At 47.7% G+C, this 25,384-nt stretch overlaps 1 protein-coding gene across 2 annotated transcripts in view; it reads left to right on the top strand.

Moving 5' to 3' along the window:
- Positions 1 to 25,171, top strand: part of LYPD6 (LY6/PLAUR domain containing 6) — a 43,728-nt gene extending 18,557 nt beyond the window's left edge. Inside the window, exons 2-5 of one of the 2 annotated variants that reach the window (XM_054168923.1) lie at positions 17,453 to 17,612; positions 18,849 to 18,947; positions 22,751 to 22,881; positions 24,853 to 25,171. In XM_054168923.1, the coding sequence (XP_054024898.1) occupies positions 17,495 to 17,612; positions 18,849 to 18,947; positions 22,751 to 22,881; positions 24,853 to 25,035 (531 nt within the window). In that variant the 5' untranslated portion in view covers positions 17,453 to 17,494 and the 3' untranslated portion in view covers positions 25,036 to 25,171. The remainder of the gene's footprint in view (positions 1 to 17,452; positions 17,613 to 18,848; positions 18,948 to 22,750; positions 22,882 to 24,852) is intronic. The other variant, XM_054168916.1, reaches the window with a different exon arrangement.
- The last annotated feature ends 213 nt before the right edge of the window (positions 25,172 to 25,384 follow it).

Below are 25,384 nucleotides of genomic sequence, written 5' to 3'. Positions count from 1 at the left end.
GGTCTTCATGGGAGTACAGCCATGCTGGTGCTGGTCCTTGCTCAGGGTCTGCAGGAGGATGTCACCCATGAACTGCTGTGAGGCCAGCCTGAGAGAGTTGGGGTTGTTCAGCCTGGAGAAGAGAAGGCTCAGGGGAGACCTTCTGGGGGCCTTTGAGTACTTAAAGGGCTGATCAGAAAGCTGGGGACTGACTTTTGAGCAGGGCCTGCTGTGCCAGGGCAAGGAGTGATGGTTTGAACTAAGAGAAGGCAATTTAGATTAGAGAGAAGGAAGAGATTTGTTACATTGAGGGTGGTGAGACCATGGCCCAGGTTACCCCGAGAGGTGGAAGATGTCCCATTCCTGGACTGCCAGGAGGTTGTGCAAGATGACCTCTAAAGTTTTCTTCCAGCTCAAACCATTCTGTGCTTCAGTGCTCAGCTCATCATGCAGGCTCACAATGGTCCTGTGGAGCTGTGATTTGGGGTGAGTGGAAGGTTTCCTGCTGACCCAAATGCCATTCTGAGCTACAGAATACCAGAGGAAAACAGAGCAGATGGAGTGTCTTCTCCTGGGAATTCCTGATTTCCAGATGGTTTTGGAGTTGGCAAGGCTTGACACTTAGAGAAGCAAACCCTGCAGACTTCCACTGAGGGCAATGTCAAGGGTGTGATCACTGAGATCACAACACGTTTTTCATCCTGTGTCCTTCTACCAGGGATCCCTGTGTGCAGATGCTGGGCTGGAGTGTGCCCATGAGCTGCCCAGGGAGGTTGTGGAGTCTCCTTCTCTGGAGGGATTCCAAACCCACCTGGCCATCGTGACCCTGGACAAGCTGCTGTGGGTGCCCCTGCTTTAGCAGGAGGGGTTTGGATTAAAATCATAGAACTGTAGAACTGTCGAGGTTGGGAGGGAGCTTTGAGATCATCAAGTCCAACTAGATGATCTCCAGACGTCCCTTCTATCCCCCACCATGCTGAAAGTCTGAGATTTATCTGGTTTTTTTTCAGCACACACCTCTTAACCTCAATCATTGATTTAGGGAGAACAATTTGAGCTTCCAGTGAAGGAACCATGGTTAATGCATTGTTTTTCACATAATACAGAATGAACCAAGCTGGAAAAGACCTCTGAGATCATCAAGTCCAACCCTTCACCCAACACCATCGCATCAACTCAACCATGGCACCAAGTGCCTCACCCAGGCTCTTCCTAAACAATTCCAGTGAGGCTTCCACCACCTCCCTGGGCAACCTGTGCCAGTCTCTCACCACCCTCATGGGCAAGAGCTTCTTCCTAACATCCAATCTCAATCTACCCTTTTCTAGTTTTGTTCCTTTCTCCCTAGTCCTATCATTACCTGATTTGCTCTATCAGACTTCTCAGCTCCTGGAGATCAAGCTTCCCTGCAGACTCCTGTGCTCCACCATTTATCTCTTCATCTGCTCTGCCTGTTGCTAGATCCAAATGCCTCATCACCTTGGCAGCAGAAAGTCCACTTTCCCAAGGCAGAGAGTGTTTGGGGAGTATCATCAGTAATTCCAGTGTCTGCCAGTTAGGAGATGTTATCTCCAGCATAGCTGCAGAATACCTCAAAATCATGCTCCAACTCATCTTGCCTTAGACACTCACCTAGAGAACATGCTATAAACAGAGGGAGTTCTCCAAAAGGGGCCCCCTGGATGGAGCCAGTTGCTCCATTTGCACACATGAATCATCTGGCATTCCACAGGCCACGACGTATAGCTTTCATTCTGTCACTGCTGACATCTTCCCTGCTGGAAGAGCCATGATTTACTGGGTTTCATTAGACCTCATCTCTACTTTCAGTTCTGTCCCCAACTTGTTGAGGAATCCACCTCTGAGCAGCACAAGTGTTGATCTGGCTTGAAAACATCCTGCTCTTCATCTGCTAACCTCTCCAAAAATGACCCTTGCTGACAATTTCTTCCAGTGCCAACAGGAAGCAGACATCACAGAACCCCAAAATTCTCAGGGTTGGAAGGGACCTCAAGGATCAGCCAGTTCCAACCCCCCTGCCATGGGCAGGGACACCTCACATTACAGCAGGTTGCTCAGAGGTTGTAACCAGGTGGGGGGTTGGTCTCTTCTCCTAGGCAACCAGCACCACAACAAGAGGACACAGTCTCAAGCTGTGCCAGGGGAGGTTTAGGCTGGATGTTAGGAAGAAATTCTTCCCAGCAAGAGAGATTGGGCATTGGAATGTGCTGCCCAGGGAGGTGCTGGAGTCACCATCACTGGAGATCTTTGAGAAGAGACTGGATGAGGCACTCAGTGCCATTGTCTGGTTGATTGGTAGGGCTGGGTGATAGGTTGGACTGGATGGTCTTGGAGGTCTCTTCCAACCTGGTTGATTCTATGATTCTATGAACCCCAACTCTCTCAGTCTGTCTCCATAGGAGAGGAGCTCCAGCCCTCTGCTCATCCTCATGGCCCTTCTCTGAGCACCTTCCAGGACCTCCAGATCCTTCCTATGCTAAGGGCTCCAGAACTGGATGCAGTACTCCAGGTGGGGTCTCACCAGGGTGGAGCAGAGGGGGAGAATCACCTCCCTCGACCTGCTGGCAAGGTCTCCATCTCAGAAACATCCCCTGAAACCCATCTGGAAGCTTGAAAGGCTCCCTAGGGTGGAGGCTAAAATGAAGATGGCATTTCCTAGCTTCCCATCACGCTGAGGGAATTGATTTGCTTTGAACTGTCTCTGGTTTTCACTACAAGTTAGACAAAGGAATTAAATGGCTTTTTTCTTTTTCCAGGGAGGACAAGTGCTGAACAATTCCTTGCTTATTAAATTCAAATAACACTTGAAAGCCTGCTACAGCAGAGAATGGAGTGAGGTGGTGCGTGGAGGTTTGGTTGGGGTTGTGCTGGGCTTGGGTTGGGGTTTTTTTTTCCCCCCTGGAAGAAACTCTTGAAAAATCAGAAAGAATTAATGATGGGTGTGTTTGTTTGCTGCAAGGGATTAACCAGACAGCTGAAAGAAGACTTAATTGCTCAGTCCTAATTTGGGTTCCTTCTCCATGCCTTTCATGATATTTTGCTTTGCTGAGGGTTTAGAGCAAATTAAATGTGAATTAAAAATCCTGGGGATGGCAGGGGAAGGACTCTGTGTGAAGCTTGAAGGAGCAAAGTCTTTGGGTTTCAGCACAACACAATAGAAAAGATGAAATCAGATTGATTTTGCACTTTTAATATCCCTAATTAGGGACATTTCTGCCTAGAGAGGGTTTCTACAAAGCCTTTTGGAGGCAGAATAAATCGTATCACAAGTGCAAAAGAAGATCTTGGGGTTTCAAAAGCTTGAAGGAGCAAAACCTTTGCATTTCAGCATCACACAATAGAAAAGATGAAATCAGATTGATTTTGCTCTTTTAATATCCCTAATTAGGGACATATCTGCATAGAGAGAGTTCCTACAAAGCCTTTTGGAGGCAGAATGAATCCTAACACAAGTCAAAAGAAAGATCTTGGGGTTTTAAAAGCTTGAATGAGAAAAACCTTTGAATTTCAGCATCACACAATAGAAAAGATGAAATCAGATTGATTTTGCTCTTGTAATATCCCTAATTAGGGACATTTCTGCAAAGAGAGCTCCCACAAAGTCTGTTTGAGTCTCTTTGGAGTTTCTTTTCCATGCCTTTCATGATATTTTTTGCTTTTCTTGAGGCTGATAGCAAATTAAGTATGGATTAAAAATGGCAGGGGAAGAACTTTGTGTGAAGCTTGAAGGAGCAAAACCTTTGCATTTCAGCATCACACAATAGAAAAGATGAAATCAGATTGATTTTGCTCTTTTAATATCCCTAATTCGGGACATATTTGCATAGAGAGGGTTCCTACAAAGCCTTTTGGAGGCAGAATGAATCATAACACAAGTGCAACAGAAAGCTCTTGTTTATTTGGATGCACGAAGCAGGTTTTGGATGCCTCCTGTGACTCGGGTTCTATGCAGGCACGCACACACAACCACCAGCTGCTTTTGTCTGTCAAGAGAGGAACGAGAAGGTGATGCTTAGCTAAAGGATTGCTGCGAGAGGAGAGGCTTGTTGGTCAGGGAACTTTATGTAGGTGCTGAAAGCATCTAGCTGGGAATGCTCGGCCCATTCCCAGCTCTTTCCTCGAGGGACAGCTGCGGGCGTTGGTGCGGAGTCTTCTGCAGCCTGCTTGGAGGATGAGCGCTTTGAAAATGAGCACACTCAGCAGTGCTGTCCTCGAATGTGTCCACTCCCTTTGTGGCTTGCTGGTAATTTTTGGTGCCTTGTGCCAAGGGGAGTTCATATGCGGGTTGGGAAACGAAATTGGCATGAACTCCGGGGTGAACTGCCGGGGGAACGGAGCCCTTCTGCAGCCTGATCTGCGCGGATCCAGGGCTGGAACAATAGCTCCTGGTGTTCATTAACTACCACATAAATCTGTTAAATTGGGGTTGGTTTTTGAGGGGGGGGGGGGGAACATGGCACAGAGCATGAATAGGCAGGGCAAAATAGTCATTAATACCTCCCCCATCATGAGAAGCAGCAGTAGGAATCCTGCTTACACTGATTTTTTTGTTGGCCACAAAGCTGCCTTCTGCCAAGGCAACGAATAAAAGCCCGCAGTTTGGAGTCCGGTCATCGTGCCCCCAGAATCTCATTTCCTCGAGGCTGTGTTTTCAGGGCAGGTCTCTGTGCCTCTCCAAAGCTGGGCCTGGGGGTGGCTGGCGAGCGGGCTGTGACTGGGTGCCTAATCTAGCATGTCAAATGTGTGGGGTGATGTCCCAGAGGAACTGTCACGAATCGCTCTGGAGAGCCGAGGGGGGAAGGCATCGGCGGGCGGAGGACACAATGGGGCAGATTGATGTATGGCTTTATTAAAGCACAGTTTGTTGCACGATGGGCAAGCCTTTGGGCCTCACCCTTTAAACCTCTTCTGCAGCCCTTTTAATCCCCCAAAGTTTCTCCTTGTCAGTAATTTTTTGGGTGGTGGTTTTTTTTTTAACCTTTCCTTTGTGGTACACAAACCAAAGCTGAATGTAGGCCTGCAGGAAAAGGGTGACCAAAATAACCCCAACCAAAAAAAAGCAATTTTTCATCTGAGGATGCCCCCCCCCCCCACCTTGGGGTTTTTTTTTCTTCACCAATTAGATTTTTGAGATGTCACCAAGCTGTTGTTTCGACTTGGCCTGAGCATGCTTGGTTAATTGAGTAGAACATATTTTAGTAATCAGGAGGGTTTGGGGCAGTGCCTCTGTGCTTTGGTCTCTCCCCCAATTATTCTGTGTTAACAGTCTCCTCTCACAGCCAGAGCCATAATCCTGCCCATTCCAAAAGGGTGGGGTTGTTGGGAGACCTATTTTTGGCCCCCCCCCCCCCAATCCTCCCAATCCTCCCAAAGCCCTTCTTTATTTTTTCCATTTTTTTGGTTATTTTTCTTTTTCTTTGTTATTTTTTCTTTATATTTTCTTTATTTTTCTTTATTTTATATTTTCTTTATTAATTTTTAAAAATTTTTTTTCTTTATTATTTTATTTATTTGTCTTTATTTTTCATTTATTTTTCATTTCTTTTTCCTTTATTTTGTCTTTTTTAATTAATTTTTTTGTTTTTTATTTTTCTTTATTTTTCATTTATTTTTCATTTCTTTTTCCTTTATTTTGTGATGTTTTGTTTATTTTTTATTTTTAGTTTTCTTTATTTTTTCCCCTTATTTTTAAATTTATTTTTATTATGTATTTATTTTTCTTTATTTAAATTTTCTTTATTTTTCCTTTTTAAAATTTTCTTTCTTCTTTCTTCTTTATTTTTCTTTATTTTTAAAATATATTTTTATTTATTTTTATTTTCTATTTAATTTATTTTTATTATATATTTAATTTTCTTTATTTTGTCATTTATTTTTCTTTAGTTTTCATTTATTTTTCCTTTATTTTGGCTTTATTTTTCTTTTTTCTTTCTTTTTTCTTTTTTCTTTCTTTTTTCTTTCCTTTTTCTTTCTTTTTCTTTTTTTCTTTCTTTTTCTTTTTTTCTTGTTTCTTTTTTAATTTTTTCTTTTTTTTCTTTTTCCTTTTTCTTTCTTTTTTCTTTCTTTTTTCTTTCTATTTTCTTCACTTTTTCTTTCTTTTATTTTCTTTCTTTTTCTGTTTTCTTGTTTATTTTTTCTTTTTTCTTTTTCTTTTTTTCTTATTTTTTATTTTCTAATTTATTTTTTATTTATTTTTAATTAATTTTTCTTTATTTTTCCCTTTTCTTTATTTTTAACTTGATTTTTAAATTTACCTTTATTCTTTCTATTTATTTTTCTTTAGTTTTAATTTCCTTTTCTTTTTTAAATTTCTTTTTAAAATTTATTTTTCTATATTTTTCTTTACTTTTTTCTTTGCTTTTTTAATTTGTTTTCTACATTTTTCTTGTTTGCATATTTTGACAACTTGAAATGCTCGTGGCTGTAGCACAAATAATCTGTGTTGTAAGTTTAGCCAAGACTGGTCTGAAGCTTAGAAATCTTTTCTTTGATATGTGGAATTTGTGCTGAATTTAATAATCTTCCCTGGGTCAGATTTTCTAGACTTAATAAAAATGTAGCTTTAAAAGTGCAGTGGAATAATCTCACTCTTTAAAGCTGGTCTGTATCTCTCTCTCTCTCTTATCTTTATCTATCTATATCTCTAGATAGCTATATCTATAAATTATTATGCATTATATAGGTTATTTATATATATTTATAGATAGATAAATAGATTATAGACAAGGGTAGAGATAGAGAGCTAGGGATAGAGATAGGGATAGGGATGATAGGGATAGAGATGATAACGATAGAGTTGAGAGAGATATGACAGAGGTAGAGATCTATATAGAGATAAAGAGATATAGAGATGAGAGATATTTAGAGAGAGATGATAGAGATAGAGGTAGAGATGATAGAGATTATATAGAGAGAGAGCAAGAGAGAGAGAGACAGAGATGACAGAGAGAAAGAGAGAGAGATATAGAGGTAGAGATGATAGAGATACAGATAGAGATGATATATATATATATATATATATAGTGAGAGAGAGAGAGAAAGAGAGGGAGAGGTGACAGAGAGAGAGAGAGAGATACAGAGGTAGAGATACTCTGTGTGGCCATCTACATCTGCTAGCCTGGTACCTAGCCTAAAACCCTCCTCTTTTCTTGAAGAGTTTCATGTCTTGGTTGCAGATTTGATCACTTTCCAGCTTTTTCTTCATAAACATTATATACATTATCCTGTTTTGAGGGGAGATGTAGACTGGAGATAAGGTAAAAGCCTTGACAGTGAGGGTGGGGAGACACTTGAACAGGTTGCCCAGGGAGGTTGTGGATGCTCCTTCCCTGGAGGTGTTCAAGGTCATCTAAGATGAAGCCTTGGGCAGCCTGGGCTAGCAGGAGGTGACCCTGCCCTTAGCAGGGTGGTTTGAACTAGATGATCTTTAAGGTTCCTTCCAACCCAAACCATTCTATTGATGAATCTTTGGCATCTTCTACCCTTTGACTACATTTTATTTGATAACATGCTGCAGGTTTTTTCCCCAGCAGCTGCAATGCCCAGCCAGATCATCAGTGCTTCCCTGTGTTGTAACTCCTTATTAAGTCAAATAATAACTAGGAAAAATGCTCCAGGATGAGCCCAATTGCTGTTGCCATCCCAAGCCTCACCCAAAATTAATTCAGTGCAGAGGCTCAGGACCTTGTTTTCATAAAATCATAGAATCATAAGAATTGTTTTGGTTGGAAGAGACCTTTAAGAGCATTGAGCCCAACCTTCAACCCAACACCACCATGGCCATCAAGCCCTGTCCCAAAGTGCAACGGCCACAGGTTTCTTGAACACCTCCAGGGCTGGTGACTCCACCACCTTCCTGGGAAGCCTGTTCCAATGCTTGACCACTCTTGCAGCAAAGAAACTGCTCCAATCTCCTTCTGTCTTGGAGATCACCACCACTCTGCCCAATGCCAACAGCGCTGCATGGTATAGCCACCAACGTTAGACCAGCAGTCACAGTGTCCCTTCCCCTTCCCCGGGCACCTCTGGACCAACTACATGAAGCTTTGCATCGCTTGTTTCTACAAGACTTTCATAAGGAGCAGATGGAGAACACAGTCTCAAGCTGTGCCAGGGGAGGTTTAGGCTGAATGTTAGGAAGAAGTTCTTCCCAGGCAGAGAGATTGGCCATTGGAATGTGCTGCCCAGGGAGGTGGTGGAGTCACCATCCCTGGAGGTGTTTAGGAAGAGCCTGGATGGAGCACTTGGTGCTATGGTTTATCTGATTAGATGGTGTTGGGTGATAGGTTGGACTCAATGGTCTCAAAGGTCTTTTCCAATCTGGTTACTTCTATTCTATTCTATTCTATTCTATTCTATTCTATTCTATTCTATTCTAAAAAGGAGCTGCATGCAACATGTGGTCCACACAAACAGCATCCCTGCCTTGGAGAGAGAAGCCCTTCCAGTTACCCCAGTGAACCTAAATGTTTATTCAGGAGATAATCCCAGCATCTCAGCATGGTGGGGATTGGAAGGAACCTCTGGAGATCATCCAGTCCAAAGCCCTGCTAAATAAAGCAGGGGCGCCCACAGCAGCTTGCCCAGGATCACAACGGCCAGGTGGGGTTGGAATCTCTGCAGAGAAGCAGACTGCACAGCCTCTCTGGAGGTTGAATTTACATTCCCCCTCACCCCCCACCCCCTTGCCGTTTGCAGCGGGGCTCGGCCGTTGGAACTCGGCGCCTGTTTTTGTGCTTCTTATTAGCAGGAAAATCCCAGGATTTCTGTGCTCACGCCTGGTTTCCTTATCCTCTGTCTGCATGGAGCCGGGCTGTCTGGGGGCTCCCCGCACATTGAGGTCAGCCCATGTGCTGTGGGACGGGCTTCCAAACTTCCCAAACTGACCCAAATCCTGAGGGTTTTTTTTAACTATCATCCTGTTGAGGCTTGCTGCCCCTGCTGCCTCTGTTGCAAAAAAACTGGGGGCTGGCTCTTGGAATGATTTATTAGTCCATATTTCTGCTCATTTCGTAGTCATTTCCCCTCAGTTTTCTCCCTTCTTTCCCTCTTCCTTTCAAAAATATTACATTTAATTAAAAAAATAATAATCTAATAGTGTCCTTGCACCACTGTGTTATATATGGTGGGGTGAAATGAGAATGGATTCTATCTGACATAGCTGATTTAAATCTACTTTAGATCAACGTTCAATCTATTTTAGATCTGATTTGAGCCTATTTTCAGATCTCATTTCAGTCTATTTTTATCTCTAATTTGAATCTATTTAGGATCTCATTTCAATCTGGTTTAGATCTCATTTGAATCTATTTTTAGATCTAATTCACATTTCTTTTAGGTCTAATTCAAATCTCTCTTAGATCTATTTAATTCACATTTCTTTTAGGTCTAATTCAAATCTCTCTTAGATCTAACTTCAATCTATTTTAGATCTAACTTCAATCCATTTTAGATCTAATTCACAGTATCACAGTAGCAGTCAGGGTTGGAAGGGACCACAAGGATCATCCAGTTCAAACCTCTTAGATCTAACTCCAATCTATTTTAGATCTGAGTAAAATCTATTTCAGATCTAACTTCAATCCATTTTAGACATAACTTAAATCAGTTTTAGATCTAATTCAAATCTATTTTAGATCTATTTTAAGCCTATTTTAGGTCTAGCTTCAGTCTGGTTTAGATCTAACTCAAATCTATTTTAGATCTAACTTCAATCTATTTTAGATCTGATTCAAATCTATTTCACATCTAACTTCAATCTCTTTTAGATCTAGCTTCAGTCTGTCTTAGATCTAACCTCAACCTCTTTTAGATCTAATTTAAATCCATTTTAGATCTGTTGTAAATCTATTTTAGGTCTAGCTTCAATCTATTTTAAACCTGATTCAAATCTGTCTTAGCTCTAGCTTCAATCTATTTCAGATCTAGTTCAAATCTATTTCAGATTTAGTTCAAATCTATTTTAGACATAACTTCCACCTATCTTAGACTTCCACCTGTTTTAGACATAACTTCCACCTATCTTAGACTTAACTTCTACCTATCTTAGTCTTAACTTCCACCTATCTTAGACTTAACTTCAATCTATTCTAGATTTAATTCAAATCTATTTTAGATCTAATTTAAATCTACTTTAGATCTAGTTCAAATCTGGTTTAGATCTAATTTAAGTAAGTTTTGAATCCAATCTAAATCTGTTTAAAATCCAATTTAAATCTGGTTTAAATCTAATTAAAAATCTATTTTAGATCTATTTTAAATCTATTTTAGATCTAATTCGATTCTCCTGTAGATCTAACTTAAATCTCTTCTAAAGAGACCTCATTTTAATCTATTTTATGTCTAAATTCTATCTACTTTGACAGTTGATGTCCAGAAGTTGCATTTTCTCATCCAAACCTCAGGGCTTGCCTGCTTTGTGGTTTTTTTTAGGTCAGGTTTTAATCTGGTTTATGTCTAATTCGAATCTACCACCTTCTATCTAAGTGACATCCAATTTGACAATTAATTGACATAAACTGCATTTCCTCATCCAAACCTCGGGGCTTGCCTGCTCTTTTGCATCCCATTCTAACCTGTTTGATGTCTAATTTTAATCTACCTTGCATCTAGTAGCTCGACTTCGACAATTAACTTGCAGAAGTTGCATTTTCTCGTTCAAACCTCACAGCTTGCCTGCTTTTTTAAGCTGATTTTTTTCCCCCCTCCCCTGTCATTTACACCAAAGGCTAAGCAGCCACAAGACTCAAGTGAAACACATCTGCTTGCTCTCTCCTCTGTGTTTATCCGAAGCCAAAGCGTCCTCTGGGGAAGCACGGACGGAAGCGACGTTTCGCTGCGGCTCATTAAAAGCCGAGAGACGTGGGGCAGAACCTAAGGGAAGTTAAACTTGAACTCATCAGACTGGAAAAAAGAATGAACCAAAAAGAATCTAAGCAGCTCAGGTCGGGACCAGAAGCAAAGTGAGGCTCCTAAATTGCATCTTGTGAAGGATTAAACGGCATCCGAGGGGAAGGCGGCGCGAGGGGGGAACATATTGTGTGTGGTTCCCCCCCGCCCCCTTCCCCTCTTTTCCCTTCCCTGGGATGTGGGCTTTTAGCTCAATGAACGACAGGCTTTGTAATTAGCAGCAAGGCGATTAGATCGTCCACATCTCTGGCACTAATTTGGGCACTAATTGTGTTTGCTTGTTTAATTACTCTCCGGAGCGGTCATTGAGGAGAGGCAGCGGAGAGGCAGCGGAGCCGCCGCGCCAGAGGTTCCTCGGGCAGGCGTTGTGTGTGTGTGTGTGTGCTTCACTACATCCCACGCTGGCAGGAGGGGAACCCAAATGTAGCCATTCCCAGGGCCAAAGCACAAAGAAAATTCCCTGAGCGGCAAGTGGAAAGGAGCTGGATTCCAAGGTGGCTCACATGAATTCCAAAGGGTGGTTAGGCAGTGGAAACAACAGCCTGGAGATAGAGGAGGCTGAGGGGAGACCTCGTTGCTCTCTACAGCTACCTGAAAGGAGGTTGGAGTGAGGTGGGGGTTGGTCTCCTCTCCTTTGTATCAGATGATAGAATGAGAAGAAATGGCCCCAAGTTGCACCAGGAGAGGTTGGAGATAAGGAGCAATTTCTTTGCTGCAAGAGTGGTCAGGCACTGGAACAGGCTGCCCAGGGAGGTGGTGGAGTCACCATCCCTGGAGGTGTTCAAGAAATGTGTGGCCGTGGCACTCTGGGAACTGGTTTGATGTCCATGGTGGTGTTGGGTTGATGGTTGGACTTCATGATCTTAGAGGCCTTTTGTAACCAAAACAATTCTGTGACTACTCTGTTCAAGCCTTTTCTGATGCCTCTGGTAGGAACCCAAAGGTGGAATCAACTCATTGCTTAAAGGGCAGGTGTCAGGAGGATGGGACCAGTCTATTTTCAGTGGATGGGACAAGAGGTAGATGGCACAAACTTGACCATAGAAAGTTCCTTCTAAACACGATGAGGAACTTCTTTATGTTGAAGGTGGTGGAGAACTGGAAGATTGGATGTGGCACTTAGTGATGTGATCTGGTTGATGTGGTGGTGCTAGGCCATAGGCTGGACTTGATGGTCTCAAAGGTCTGTTCCAGCCTCAATAATTGGTTCTGTGGTTTGCCAGTTGGACATGATGATCTATGGAGGTCTTTTCCAACCAAAACAATTCGATGATTCTCTGATTCACCTCCTGTGGCTGGGAGGTGGAGTGGCATGGAACACCACAGCACAGTTGGACTTGATGATCTTGGAGGTCTCTTCCAACTTGGTGGATTCTGTGATATGAACTCAAGGAGGACAACTGCAGAAAGGGCCACAAACCAGGACTCCCTTTGTGCCTGGCTTTGGCCAACTGTTTCTGTGGGAAGATTTGGTGTCTGACCCTTTTCTCTTCTCTTCTCTTCTCTTCTCTTCTCTTCTCTTCTCTTCTCTTCTCTTCTCTTCTCTTCTCTTCTCTTCTCTTCTCTTCTCTTCTCTTCTCTTCTCTTCTCTTCTCTTCTCTTCTCTTCTCTTCTCTTCTCTTCTCTTCTCTTCTCTTCTCTTCTCTTCTCTTCTCTTCTCTTCCTTTATTTCATTTTACTTTAATTTGTTTTACTTAATTTCACTTAACTTCACTTTATTTTATTTTATTATTTTACTATTTTTTTGTGTGTCCTGAGATGTTGCAGTGTTTGCAGTAACCTTGCAGCTGGCAGCAGCCCAGTTCCTGGCCTGCAGTCCCAGCCAGCCAGCAGGTATCTGCTGAGCTTGTGAGAGGGCCAGAAGGGACAAATACCTCCTCCCAGCTAACCGTCGCCTCCAACTGCAACCGGAGGTCCGACGTCCATCAGTGCCTCTGCTCGAGGACTTCCTCAGAGGACAGGGACCTTCCATTGTCCCCAGCACTGGTGACAGAGAGGGGGACATGTCACCACCCTAATGAGACCTGACAAATGGGCAAGTGGGCTGCTGCGTGGGGACGTGAATGGTTAATTTCCATAGCGCGGTGTCAGGGCAAAGGGCAGGAAGGAAGTCATCCTGCTGCAGCGAGGGGATGGGGATGTCCTTCCAGCTGAAAGGTGCTGGTGAAGCTGGAAAGATTGAGTTAACTAGGGACTTCTGTGTCACTGCCCAGGACCTTTTCTAAACAGGCTGCATGATCTAAATACCATGTGACGATTTCCCCTAACCCCAGTCCTGTGTCCAGCCCGGGCCTGGCCACGCCATTTCCTATTAGCTCGCTGCGCACACTCTGCTGCCTGCGGCATCTGGAGGGGAGGCAAATTAGTTCAGAAGGGGAAAGAAATGTGTCCCCATGTGCTGGAGCATGTGTCTGGTCTGCAAGCAGAGGTTTAGCACTGTAGTAGCCAATCCAGCAGCAGAAAGAGGTTGTAGCCAGGTGGGGGTTGGTCTCTGCTCCCAGGCAAACAGCACCAGAACAAGAGGACACAGTCTCAAGCTGTGCCAGGGGAGGTTCAGGTTGGATGTTAGGAAGAAGTTCTTCCCAGCAAGAGAGATTGGCCATTGGAATGTGCTGCCCAGGGAGGTGGTGGAGTCACCATCCCTGGAGCTGTCCCCAGCTCCCTCAGCCTCTCCTCACAGGGCTGTGCTCCAGACCCCTCCCCAGCTTCGTTGCCCTTCTCTGGACACCAACAAGAGTCTCAATGCCCTTCTTAAATTGAGGAGCCCAGAACTGGACACAGGACTCAAGGTATGGCCTAAGTAGTGCTGAGCACAGGGCAGAATGACTTCCCTGCTCCTGCTGGCCACACTGTTCCTGATCCAAGCCTCCTGAGCCCACAGAGCTCCCATTTCTTTCACCTTTCCCATGGCTGGGAGAGCTTTGCTTTATTTCCTTTCTCTTTCTAATCTGATCTTTCTATCAGCCCCTGGCTGATAGGCATCTCTGCAGCCAACCCAATGGAAATTGGGCATTTCCCCCTTCCTAAGGTTAAAGCAACAGCTTTAATGTGCTTTGTGTTATCTGTTTCCCCTCATTATTTGCATGGATTTTGCAATAGGCTGTTTTCAGATAAGAGCCAAGGATAAGGACAATCTGCTGGTGGCCACCAAAACATTTAGAACCAGAGGGGGAAGGTTACATCCCCCACCCCTGGAACATCTTTCCTGCAAATCAAGCCAAACCAAACCCAACCCCAAAACACAACAAAAGCCATGACATTTGATTTATTAGATAATAACACCCACACTTTCAAAGCCACTGAGGAAATACCTGGGGATTGCAGATCTCTTGGTCAGTCTGGGTGGAAAACAAAACCCCTGTCCTTGTGTGCTCTGGATGGATGCCAGCAGCCAGGGGAAACCAGTGGCTCCTGCCTGGTTCAGCTGTGTGTCATAGAATGGTCTGGGTTGGGAGGGACCTCCAAAGGTCATCCAGTCCAACCCCCCCTTGCAGTCAGCAGGGACATCCTCCACTAGATCAGGCTGCCCAGAGCCTTGTTGAACCTCATCTTAAATGTCTCCAGGGATAGGCCCTCAACCACCTCCCTGAGCAACCTGTTCCAGTGTCCCACCACCCTCATGGTGCAGAACTTGTCTCTAGCATCCAGTCTAAATTTCCTCTTCTCTAGTTTCAAACCATTGCCCCTCATCCTATCACTCCAGGCCTTTGGAAACAGTCCCTCTGCAGCCTTCTTGTAGCCCCTTTCAGGTACTGGAAGGTCACTGTTAGGTCCCTCCAGAGCCTTAGTATCACAGTATCAGTCAGGGTTGGAAAGGACCACAAGGATCATCTAGTTCCAACCCCCCTGCCGTGGGCAGGGACACCCCACACTACATCAGCCTGGCCAGAGCCTCATCCAGCCTGGGCTTAAACACCTCCAGAGCTGGGGCCACAACCACCTCCCTGGACAACCCATTCCAGGGCTTCACCACTCTCATGGGGAAGAACTTCCTCCTCACCTCCAGCCTGAATCTCCCCAGCTCCAGCTTCATTCCATTCCCCCTAGTCCTATCACTACCTGAGAGCCTGAGCAGTCCCTCCCCAGCCTTCTTGGAGCCCCCTTCAGATACTGGAAGGCAACAATGAGGTCACCTCGGAGCCTTCTCTTCTCCAGGCTGAAACACCACAGTATCACAGTATCACAGTATCACAGTAACTAAGGTTGGAAGAGACCCCAAGGATCATCAAGTCCAACCTGTTCCAACAGACCTCACAACTAGACCATGGCACCAAGTGCCACGTCCAATCTCCCCTTGAACACCTCCAGGGACGGCGACTCCACCACCTCCCTGGGCAGCCCATTCCAATGACGAATGACTCGCTCAGTGAAGAACTTTTTCCTCACCTCGAGTCTAAACCTCCCCTGACACAACTTGAGACTGTGTCCCCTTGTTCTGGTGCTGGTTGCCTGGGAGAAGAGACCAACCCCCACCTGGCTACAACCACCCTTCAGGTAGTTGTAGAGGGCAATGAGGTCGCCTCTGATCCTTCTCTTCTCCAGGCTAAACAATCCCAGCTCCCTCAGCCTCTCCTCATAGGGCTTGTGCTCAAGGCCTCTCACCAGCCTTGTTGCCCTTCTCTGGACACGTTCAAGTGTCTCGATGTCCTTCCTAAACTGAGGGGCCCAGAACTGGACACAGTACTCAAGGTGTGGCCTAACCAATGCAGAGTACAGGGGCACAATGACCTCCCTGCTCCTGCTGGCCACACTATTCCTAATACAGGCCAGGATGCCATTGGCCTTCTTGGCCACCTGGGCACACTGCTGGCTCATGTTTAGGCGGGTGTCAATCAGCACCCCCAGGTCCCTCTCCGTTTGGCAGCTCTCCAGCCACTCTGACCCCAGCCTGTAGCTCTGCATGGGGTTGCCGTGGCCAAAGTGCAGCACCCGGCACTTAGACTTATTAAATGCCATCCCATTGGACTCTGCCCATCTGTCCAGTCGGTCAAGGTCCCTCTGCAGAGCCTTTCCACCCTCTAACTGACTAACATCTGTTCCCAACTTGGTGTCATCTGCAAACTTGCTGATGACTGACTCAACCCCCTCATCCAGATCATCAATGAAGATGTTAAAGAGGATGGGGCCCAGCACTGATCCCTGGGGGACGCCACTGGTGACTGGCCGCCAGCCGGATGTGGCACCATTCACCACCACTCTCTGGGCTCGGCCCTCCAGCCAGTTCCTAACCCAGCACAGAGTGTTGCGGTCCAAACCACGAGCTGACAGCTTAGCCAGCAAAAAAAAAAAAAAAGCAGCACACAGGCAAAGCTTCCCGCGGGCTTTGCGGTGGTTAACTCCGGCCCCGCAGCTCGGTCGTCACCCGCTCCCCCCGCACCACCACCGCCGCCAGCCCGGCTAACGGCCGCCCGGGCGCCTTCCCCCCGCACCCTGCGGCCGAGTCCCGGCCGGCCGCGCCCCGCCGCCCCCGCGCCCCGCCGCCGCTCACATGTTTCCCTGGGTGTGGGCCACCGGCCCCGGCAGGTACTCCATGGCGGCCGCTGCACGCCCGGGCACCCCAGCACCCTCAGCCTGTTCTTATAGGGGAGATGTTGCAGCTCTTGGTGCTTTCCTGTCCTGCTTAGGTTTTAGGACACATTTCCATTTCTAAGGAACTGGGGTACAGTAATACAAGCATTGTAATTCACCATGTGTTAGTGTGGTCTGCTCCTGCAGGGTGAAGGATTGGGATACTCTGGGAAGCTACAGGTTTGGGGATGGGTTCATGAGTGGTACCACAGTGGGTAGTTTTGTTTCTGCTTAAATTTCATGCCCTTCATGTGGGACAAATATGCTGCATCATTTGACAACAGTCTCACCAAGGGACGAGGGAAATGTGATAGCCACTTGATGGTCTTCATAGGTAGAATAGAATAGAATAGAATAGAATAGAATAGAACAGAACAGAACAGACTAGACCAGACCAGGTTGGAAAAAACCTCAGAGATCATCAAGTCCAACCTATCACCCAACACCATCTCAGCAACTAAACCATGGCACCCAGTGCCTCATCCAGGCTCTTCCTAAACACCTCCAGGGATGGGGACTCCACCACCTCCCTGGGCAGCACATCCCAATGGCCAATCTCTCTTGCTGGGAAGAATTTCTTCCTAGCATCCAGCCTAAACCTCCCCTGGCACAGCTTGAGACTTTGTCCTCTTGTTCCATCAATGGTTGCCTGGGAGAAGAGACCAACCCCCACCTGGCTGCAATCTCCCTTCAGGCAGTTATAGAGAGGAAGAAGGTCTCCCCTGAGCCTCCTCTTCTGCAGGCTAAGCAACCCCAGCTCCCTCAGCCTCTCCTCACAGGGCTGTGCTCCAGACCCCTCCCCAGCTTTGTTGCCCTTCTCTTTCTATCCATTGCTCCTTGTCCTATCTCAGGGTGTGACACTGTGATCTCCAGAGGTCCCTTCTGACCCCTAGCATCCTGTGATCGTGTCGGGCTGCTGGTGGCCAAGCTCCTCAGGGGTTCACTCTGCTCTCCCTTGTTCTCTGCTCTCACCCAGGTGAGTTCTTCGGCCGCCGCATGAGGAGGTCCTGGCCCGGTGATGGCCTCGCAGCCCACGCTGGCACCAGTGCTGCTGCTGAGCCTGCTGGCCAGCTGCCTGCCAGCCGTGCAGCCCAGGGACTTCAGTGTGAAGGACATTGTCTACCTCCACCCTTCCAGTAAGCCACCTCCACACGGGCTGCAAAGCCACGGGCGGCCGCGGCGTGGGGGTAAGGACGAGGGAGAGACCTGTGTGACGCCAGCAGGAGCAGCAGGGGGAGGTGGGAGCTGAGCAAAGGTAAACCCAGGAACTCACCACACCAAGTGGGTGTGTAAATAGGATGTTGGTGAGACCACACCTGGAGTACCCTCAGCCTCCAGGGATGAGGCTTCCACCACCTCCCTGGGCAACCTGTGCCAGTCTCTCACCACCCTCATGGGGAACAACTTCTTCCTCACAGCCAATCTCAATCTACCCATTGCTAGTTTTTTCCCCATTCCCCCCAGTTCTATCACTCCCTGACACCCTCAAAAGTCCCTCCCCAGCTTTCTTGGAGCCCCCTTCAGATAGTGGAAGGTCAAAATGAGGTCTCCTCAGAGCCTTCTCTTCTCCAGACTGAAATGTCCAGCCCCAACTCCCTCAGTCTGTCCTCCCAGGAGAGCAGCTCCAGCCCTCTGCTCATCCTTGTGGTCCATCTGTTCATGCCCCACACTGAATTAGAGAACTGCTGTGGTTGGAAAAGAGCTGTAAGATCCTGGAGTCCAACCATCAACCCACCACCACCATGGCCATCAAACCATGTCCCCAGGTGCCACGGCCACAGGTTTCTGGATCACCTCCAGGGATGGTGACTCCACCACCTCCCTGGGCAGCCTGTTCCAGTGCCTGACCACTCTGTCAGCAAAGAAATTGTTCCTAATCTCTGAACTAAACCTCCTGGCACAGTTTCAGGCCATTTCCTCTCATTCTATCACCTGATACTAGGGAGAAGAGGCCAATCCCCACCTCACTCAACTTCCTTTCAGAGCAGTGAGGTCTCCCCTCAGCCTCCTTCTCTCCACACTAACCACCTCCACTTCCCTCAGCTGCTCCTCACAAGGCTGTCTCTCTAGACCCTTCCCCAGCTTTGTTGCCTTCCTCTGTCCCCACTCCAGTCCTTCTTGTAGTGAGGGGCCTCAACCCTGAGCCCAGCACACTCAGGGTGTGCCGAGAGAAGGGCACAACCCCTTCCCCTTCCCTGCTCCTGCTGCTGCCGAGAGGAGGTTTTTACGCGGACCAACCTGCTGAAGCCGACAGGTATCCTGCTGGCAAAGCCGTGCCTGAGGGGAACAAAAGCCTCTGTGTGCCTCCCAAAGGCAGGGCAGGAGAGGATTATCTGCCTTGCCTCACCTGCACACTGCCTCTTCCTTTCCAGCCACGCCGTATCCTCACGGGTTCAAGTGCTTCACCTGCGAGAAGGCAGCGGATAACTACGAGTGCAACCGATGGGCGCCGGATGTCTACTGCCCAAGAGGTAACCAGCTGCAAGCTTTGGTGTTTAACTTGACCCCCACCTCACCAAGGACCCCTCTCTGCCCTCCCCACGGGACTGCACTGAGCTCCCATGATTCCCAGGCAGCCTCCTCGGGATGCTGGTGGTTGCTGCTCTCCCCCTTGTAAGCCTCCTGGCCAAGAGAGATGTGTAAGTGATAGGAGTAATCCTTTAAGCTTTTCTGTCTCTCTGGATGGATGAAGTTTAGGTCTTTCATCTCCTCCCCATCCTCCTCTGGCTCAGCTGGAAATTAAATCAGGCTGACATGGATTTAAGGGTTGTGTGTCCTTTACTGCTGAGGCAGGACCAGTTGCTTTGTTCACTTGCCCTCCCCCGTGGCACAAGCCCAGGCTGCCTCTTTTCAGCTGCCATTGAGATATTTCATGTATTTTTTTGTGTTTTGGGCTCAGAATTCCCACTGGAGCCTGAAGAGCTCTGCAGAGGGACCTTGACAGGCTGGACAGATGGGCAGAATCCAACGGCCCTTCTCGGGGCATCTTCCAGCATCTCAAGGTCCTTCCTAAACTGAGGAGCCCAGAACTGGGCACAGGACTCAAGGTGTGGCCTAAGCAGTGCTGAGCACAGGGCACAATGACCTCCCTGCTCCTGCTGGCCACACTGCTCCTGAAGCAAAGCAGGCAGAGGGATGCTGCCAGGGCTCACCACTCCCACGGTGCAGCTCTGCTCAGCATCCATGCAGGAGCTCTGTGGTCTGGTGTGGGACAAGCATCCTCAGCCAAAAACATATTTATTTTGGAAGGAGAAAGACAGGGCCCTGCCCTGTGGGGGCACAGCAGCTGGGTTTGAAGCTTGTGGCAGAGCTTTTCATCTGTCCCAGAATTGCTTTGCTTTGAAGTGAAATCAGCAGAACGTCAACAGCAAAGGGATCAGGCTGGTGGCATCAGATGAGACCAACAGTCATGGGCAGTCCTTGTTTTGACAGGAGTGGATGGCTGCCACTGCATCACTTGGCCAAGAGAGAAGTGTGACTCCAGGGGCTGCTCTTGGTAACAGCCACCAGAAATGATTGACACTGCTCCAGGGCTCCAGCACCCTCACACCAAACAAGTTTCTCCTCACCTTCAGATGGAACCTCCTGGGTTCCACTTTGTGCCCAGTGCCCCTTGTCTTGTCCCTGGGCACCACTGACAAGAGTCTGGCCCCAGCCTCTGTGCAGGGTTCTACACATTGGCCACAGCAACCCCAGGCAGTGCTACAGGCTGGGGTCAGAGTGGCTGGAGAGCAGCCAGGCAGAAAGGGACCTGGGGGTAGTGGTTGATAGTAGGCTGAACAGGAGCCATCAGTGTGCCCAGGTGGCCAAGAAGGCCAATGGCATCCTGGCCTGCATCAGGAACAGTGTGGCCAGCAGGAGCAGGGAGGTCATTGTGCCCTGTGCTCAGCACTGCTTAGGCCACACCTTGATTCCTGTGTCCAGTTCTGGGCTCCTCAGGTTAGGAAAGATGTTGAGGTACTGGAAGGTGTTCTGTTCTGTTCTGTTCTATTCTATTCCATTCCATTCCATTCCATTCCATTCCATTTCATTCCATCCCATTCCATCCCATTCCATCCCATTCCATCCCATTCCATTCCATTCCATTCCATTCCATTCCATTCCATTCCATTCCATTCCATCCCATTCCATTCCATTCTTTCCCTCCACAGGTCCTTTAGCTCTTGCTGAGCATTGCTCAGATCCCCTCTGGGGCTGCTCATCTCCAGGCTCCACAGCCCCAGGGCTCTCAGCCTTTCCTCCCCCCAGAGATGCTCCAGGCCCCTCAGTATCTTCATAGCCTCCACTGGACTCTCTCCAGCAGTTCCCTGCCTCTCTAGAACTGGGGAACCCAGAACTGGACTCAGTATGCCATATGTGGCCTCTCAAGAGCAGAGTAGAGGGGAAGGAGAGCCTTCCTCAGCATGCTGCCCACACTCTTCTTAATGCACACTCAGGAGAATATTTTTGGCCACAAGGGCACACTGCTGGCTTATGGAGAATCTGTGGCACATCAGACCTCCCAGGTCTCCAAGTCTGGAGACCAAAGCTTGTACCTAGTAGCTGTTTAGGGGAGGGGATGCCCATGCTTTAGGGCTTGGGGGTGCTGGTGGAGGAGAAGCTCAACAAGAGCCAGCAGTGAGCACTTGCAGCCCAGAAAGCCAACCAGAGCCTGGGCTGCAGCAAGAGAAGCAGAGCCAGCAGGGCCAGGGAGGTGATTCTCCCTCTGTACTCTGCTCTGCTGAGACCCCACCTGGAGCACTGTGTCCAGTTCTGGAGTCCCTGGCACAGGAAGGATCTGGAGGTGCTGGAAGGTGTCCAGAGAAGGGCCATGAGGATGAGCAGAGGGCTGGAGCTGCTCTGCTATGAGGACAGACTGAGGGGGTTGGGGCTGTTCAGTCTGGAGGAGAGAAGGCTCTGAGACCTTGTGGCCTTCCAGTGTCTGTGATTCCATGGTTCTATCTGTAACTCATCAGCTGTGTTCACCAAGAGCAGAGCTGCTAGTTATGGTCTCCAGCCCTCCTGCCTGCTTGCACCAATACCCACTGTGCCTTCTGTGATGCTTACTTTGTGAGCTTTCAGCTATGAGAAGGAGCTGGAAATCCAAATCTGCCTTAACTCTTCAGCCCAGAGGACTTCTTATCTCCTCTAACCTGGAGGGAGCTTATAATCTTGTCCTCCAAGGAACAGCATCTCAGTGCCTAAGCTGCCCCAGACACCACATCCCTTGGGGCTGGAGCACAGCTCTGCCCATGACACCGTTCCCCACAGCCTCTCATTGCTGGGGGTGAAACCAGAGACCCACCCAGTGCAAGAGTGGCCACAGGGGTGTAACTGCTGAGTCAGCAATCACTGTGTTTCAGCACAGCAGGGAGCTGGGCAAGAGGGCTTTGAGGCTCTGTTGAAGAGGAAGCAAGCCAGGAGCTGCAGCTAGAGCAGGTTGCTCAGAGCCCCAAACGACCTGACCTGGGATGGTCCCAGGCATGGGGCATTTGCCACCTCTCTGGGCAACCTGGGACAGGGTCTCACCCCCCTCAGGGTGACAAGCTTCTTCCTTTTCTTTAGTCTGAATCTCCCTCTTTTAGTTGGAACTATCACCCCCTGTCCTTTCACAGCAGGCACTGCTAAAACCTCTGCCCCAAGTCTTCCTTTAAGCACTGAAATGCCACCAGAAACTCTCCCACTTCCAGGCAAGGTCCAGGGCAAGGCATGGGGCATTTGCCACCTCTCTGGGCAAGATGGGAGAGGGTCTCACCACCCTCAGAGTGGCAAGTCTCTTCCTTTTCATTAGTCTGAATCTCCTCTTTTAATTTGAACCATCAACCCCTGTCCTTTCACAGAAGACACTGCTAAAACCTCTGTCCCAAGGCTTCCTTTAAGTACTGAAACTCTCCCAAGGTGCTAGGAGAAGCTCAAAGCCATCATGCAGGGTGCTCCCCTTGGAGGAAAACTGTGAGCTTCCCCCCTTGCAGCAGGAGAACCTGGAAAACCCAGGGAAAGCTGCACGCTGCAGCCCTTTTGAAGGGAGTTTGAAGCAAGGCAGCACACCAGGAGCCTCCAGCCTCTGGTGATAAGTGCAGTCTGCTTGCTGGGGCTATCACTCTGAAGTTAAGAGCAGCCCAGAGATAGGACAGAGGTCTGGAGGGCTTTATTGCCTCACGAACAACACGTTCTGCTGGCAGCCTGGCTTGGCCTTTGCTAAATCCCTGATCCTTGCTGCTTTTAGGCTGGCACCAAGCTCAGATTTGGCAGATCAAGATGATTTATTTACTAAATGTGTTTTCTGTCTTTCTAGACACAAGATACTGCTTCAGCCAACACATGATGAAAGCTACTGGGGAGAGTGTGTCGGTGACCAAGCGCTGCGTGCCGTTAGAGGACTGCCTGTCTACGGGCTGCACCTATGTGAAGCATGAAGAGTACAAGGTATGGGGGTGAAAGAAACCCCCAAACCCAACCCCAAACCCCCTTTTTCCTCTGCTGGAAAGTGAGCAGAATCCTTCTGCCCTCCACCAGAATTCTGACAGCATCATGTCAGCCCCTGGCTTGGACAGCAGCACTCTGAGCTGGGTTAGGAACTGGCTGGAGGGCTGAGCCCAGAGCTGGGTGGTGAATGGTGCCACTGACCAGCCAGTCACTAGTCCCCCAGAGACTAGTGTCCCCCAGAGATCAGTGCTGGGCCCCATCCTGTTCAATATCATTACTGATGATCTGGATGAGGGTACTGAGTCCACCATCACTAAGTTTGCAGGTGACACCAAGCTGGGGGCAGGAGTTGATCTGTTAGAGGATAGGAAGGCTCTGCAGAGGGACCCTGCCAGGCTGGACAGATGGGCAGAGTCCAAGGGCATGACATTGAACACATCCAAGTGCCAGGTTCTACACATTGGCCACAACATCCCCATGCAGAGCTACAGGCTGGGGTCAGAGTGGCTGAGTAAGATTGGTATTGTAAGGTTAGAACCCATCATTATTCAGTGAGACTGGTGTTCTTTGAAGGCTAGAACCCTTCTTTATTGAGTGAGATTGGTGTTTAAGGCTAGAACCCATCTTTGTTGAGTGAGATTGGTGTTCATTGAAAGCTAGGACCCACCTTTATTCAGTGAGATTGATGTTTAAGGTGAGAACCCATCATTATTCAGTGAGATTGGTGTTCATTGAAGGCTAGAACCCATTTTTATTGAGTGAGATTGGTGTTTAAGGCTAAAACCCATCTTTATTGAGTGGGATTAGTGTTCTTTGAAGGCTGGAACCCATTTCTATTGAGTGAGATTGGTGTTTAAGGCTAAAACCCATCTTTATTCAGAGAAATTTGTTTTCTTTGAAGGCTAGAATCCATCTTTATTGAGTGGGATTAGTGTTTAAGGCTAGAACCCATCTTTACTCAGTGGGATTGGTGTTAAAGGCTAGAACTCTCTTTGTTGAGTGAGATTGGTGTTCTTTGAAGGCCAGAACCCATTTTTATTGAGTGGGATTGGTGTTTAGGGCTAGAACCCATCTTTATTGAGTGAGAGTGATGTTTAAGACTAGAACCCATCTTTATTGAGTGAGATTTGGGTTTAAGGCTAGAACTCATCTTTATGCAGTGGGATTGGTGTTCATTGAAGGCTAGAACCCATCTTCATTGAGTGAGAGTGGTGTTTAAGGCTAGAACCCATTTTTATTCAGAGAGATTGATGTTTAAGGTTAGAACCCATCTTTATTCAGTGGGATTGGTGTTCTTTGAAGGCTAGAACCCATTTTTATTCAGAGAGATTGGTGTTTAAGGTTAGAACCCATCTTTATTCAGTGGGATTGGTGTTCTTTGGAGGCTACAACCCATCTTTATTCAGAGAGATTGGTGTTTAAGGTTAGAACCCATCTTTATTCAGTGGGATTGGTGTTCTTTGGAGGCTAGAACCCATCTTTATTGAGTGAGAGTGGTGGTTAAGGTTAGAACTCATCTTTATTGAGCGAGAGTGGTATTTAAGGTTAGAACCCATCTTTATTGAGTGAGAGTGATGTTTAAGGTTAGAACTAATCTATTTTTATTGAGTGAGATTGGTGTTTATTGAAGGCTGGAACCCATCTTTGTGGAGTGAGATTGGTGTTTAAGGCTAGAACCCATCTTTATTCAGTGGGATTGGTGTTTAAGGTTAGAACCCATCTTTATTCAGTGGGATTGGTGTTTAAGGTTAGAACCCATCTTTATTCAGTGGGATTGGTGTTTAAGTTGAGAGCCCGTCTTTATGGAGTGAGATTGGTGTTTAAGGCTAGAACCCATCTTTATTCAGTGGGATTGGTGTTTAAGTTGAGAGCCCATCTTTATGGAGTGAGATTGGTGTTTAAGGTCAGGGCCCATCTTTGCTGAGTGAGAGTGGTGGGGGTTTTGGAAGCTCAGCAGGCATTCTCTTCCAGATCTGCACCTCCTGCTGCGAAGGGACCATCTGCAACCTGCCCCTGCCGCGGAACACAACGGACGCCGTGTTCACAACCCTCTCCCCCCTCAACAAAACACAGAGACTCTCACATCCCATCCTGCTGACCACAGCCTGTCTCTGGCTGGGGTTGATGTCACAGCACTGGGTCACGGACAGCTGAGGCCATCTGGGTGAGGCCATCTGCGTGAATCTTCAACCTCGCCCCACGGAGCCTGCGCCTCGGAGCTGTCTTGGAGAGCTTGGGGTTTCCCCTCCTTATTTTGTGCTGGTGATGAACAAGGGAGCCTGGATGTAGACCTAGCTGAAGGGGAGGGTGGGGTGGGGGATGGGGTAAAACCATCACACATTTTGTCTCCTGTTTGCTGAAGAAACTCATGCAAAGCCTTCCCAGAAGCCATGGCTGAGGGCAATGAATCCCTGGCTGGGAGCAGCCAAGGTGGTTGAAAGGGGTCAAGTGGCCACACGTTTCTCTGCTGTTCTTTGAAGAAACTCATGCAAAACATGCCCAG

The sequence above is a fragment of the Dryobates pubescens genome, chromosome 2 (assembly GCF_014839835.1).
Source record: "Dryobates pubescens isolate bDryPub1 chromosome 2, bDryPub1.pri, whole genome shotgun sequence".
NCBI lineage: Eukaryota > Metazoa > Chordata > Aves > Piciformes > Picidae > Dryobates > Dryobates pubescens.
This window is presented reverse-complemented; position numbering and strand designations above follow the sequence as displayed.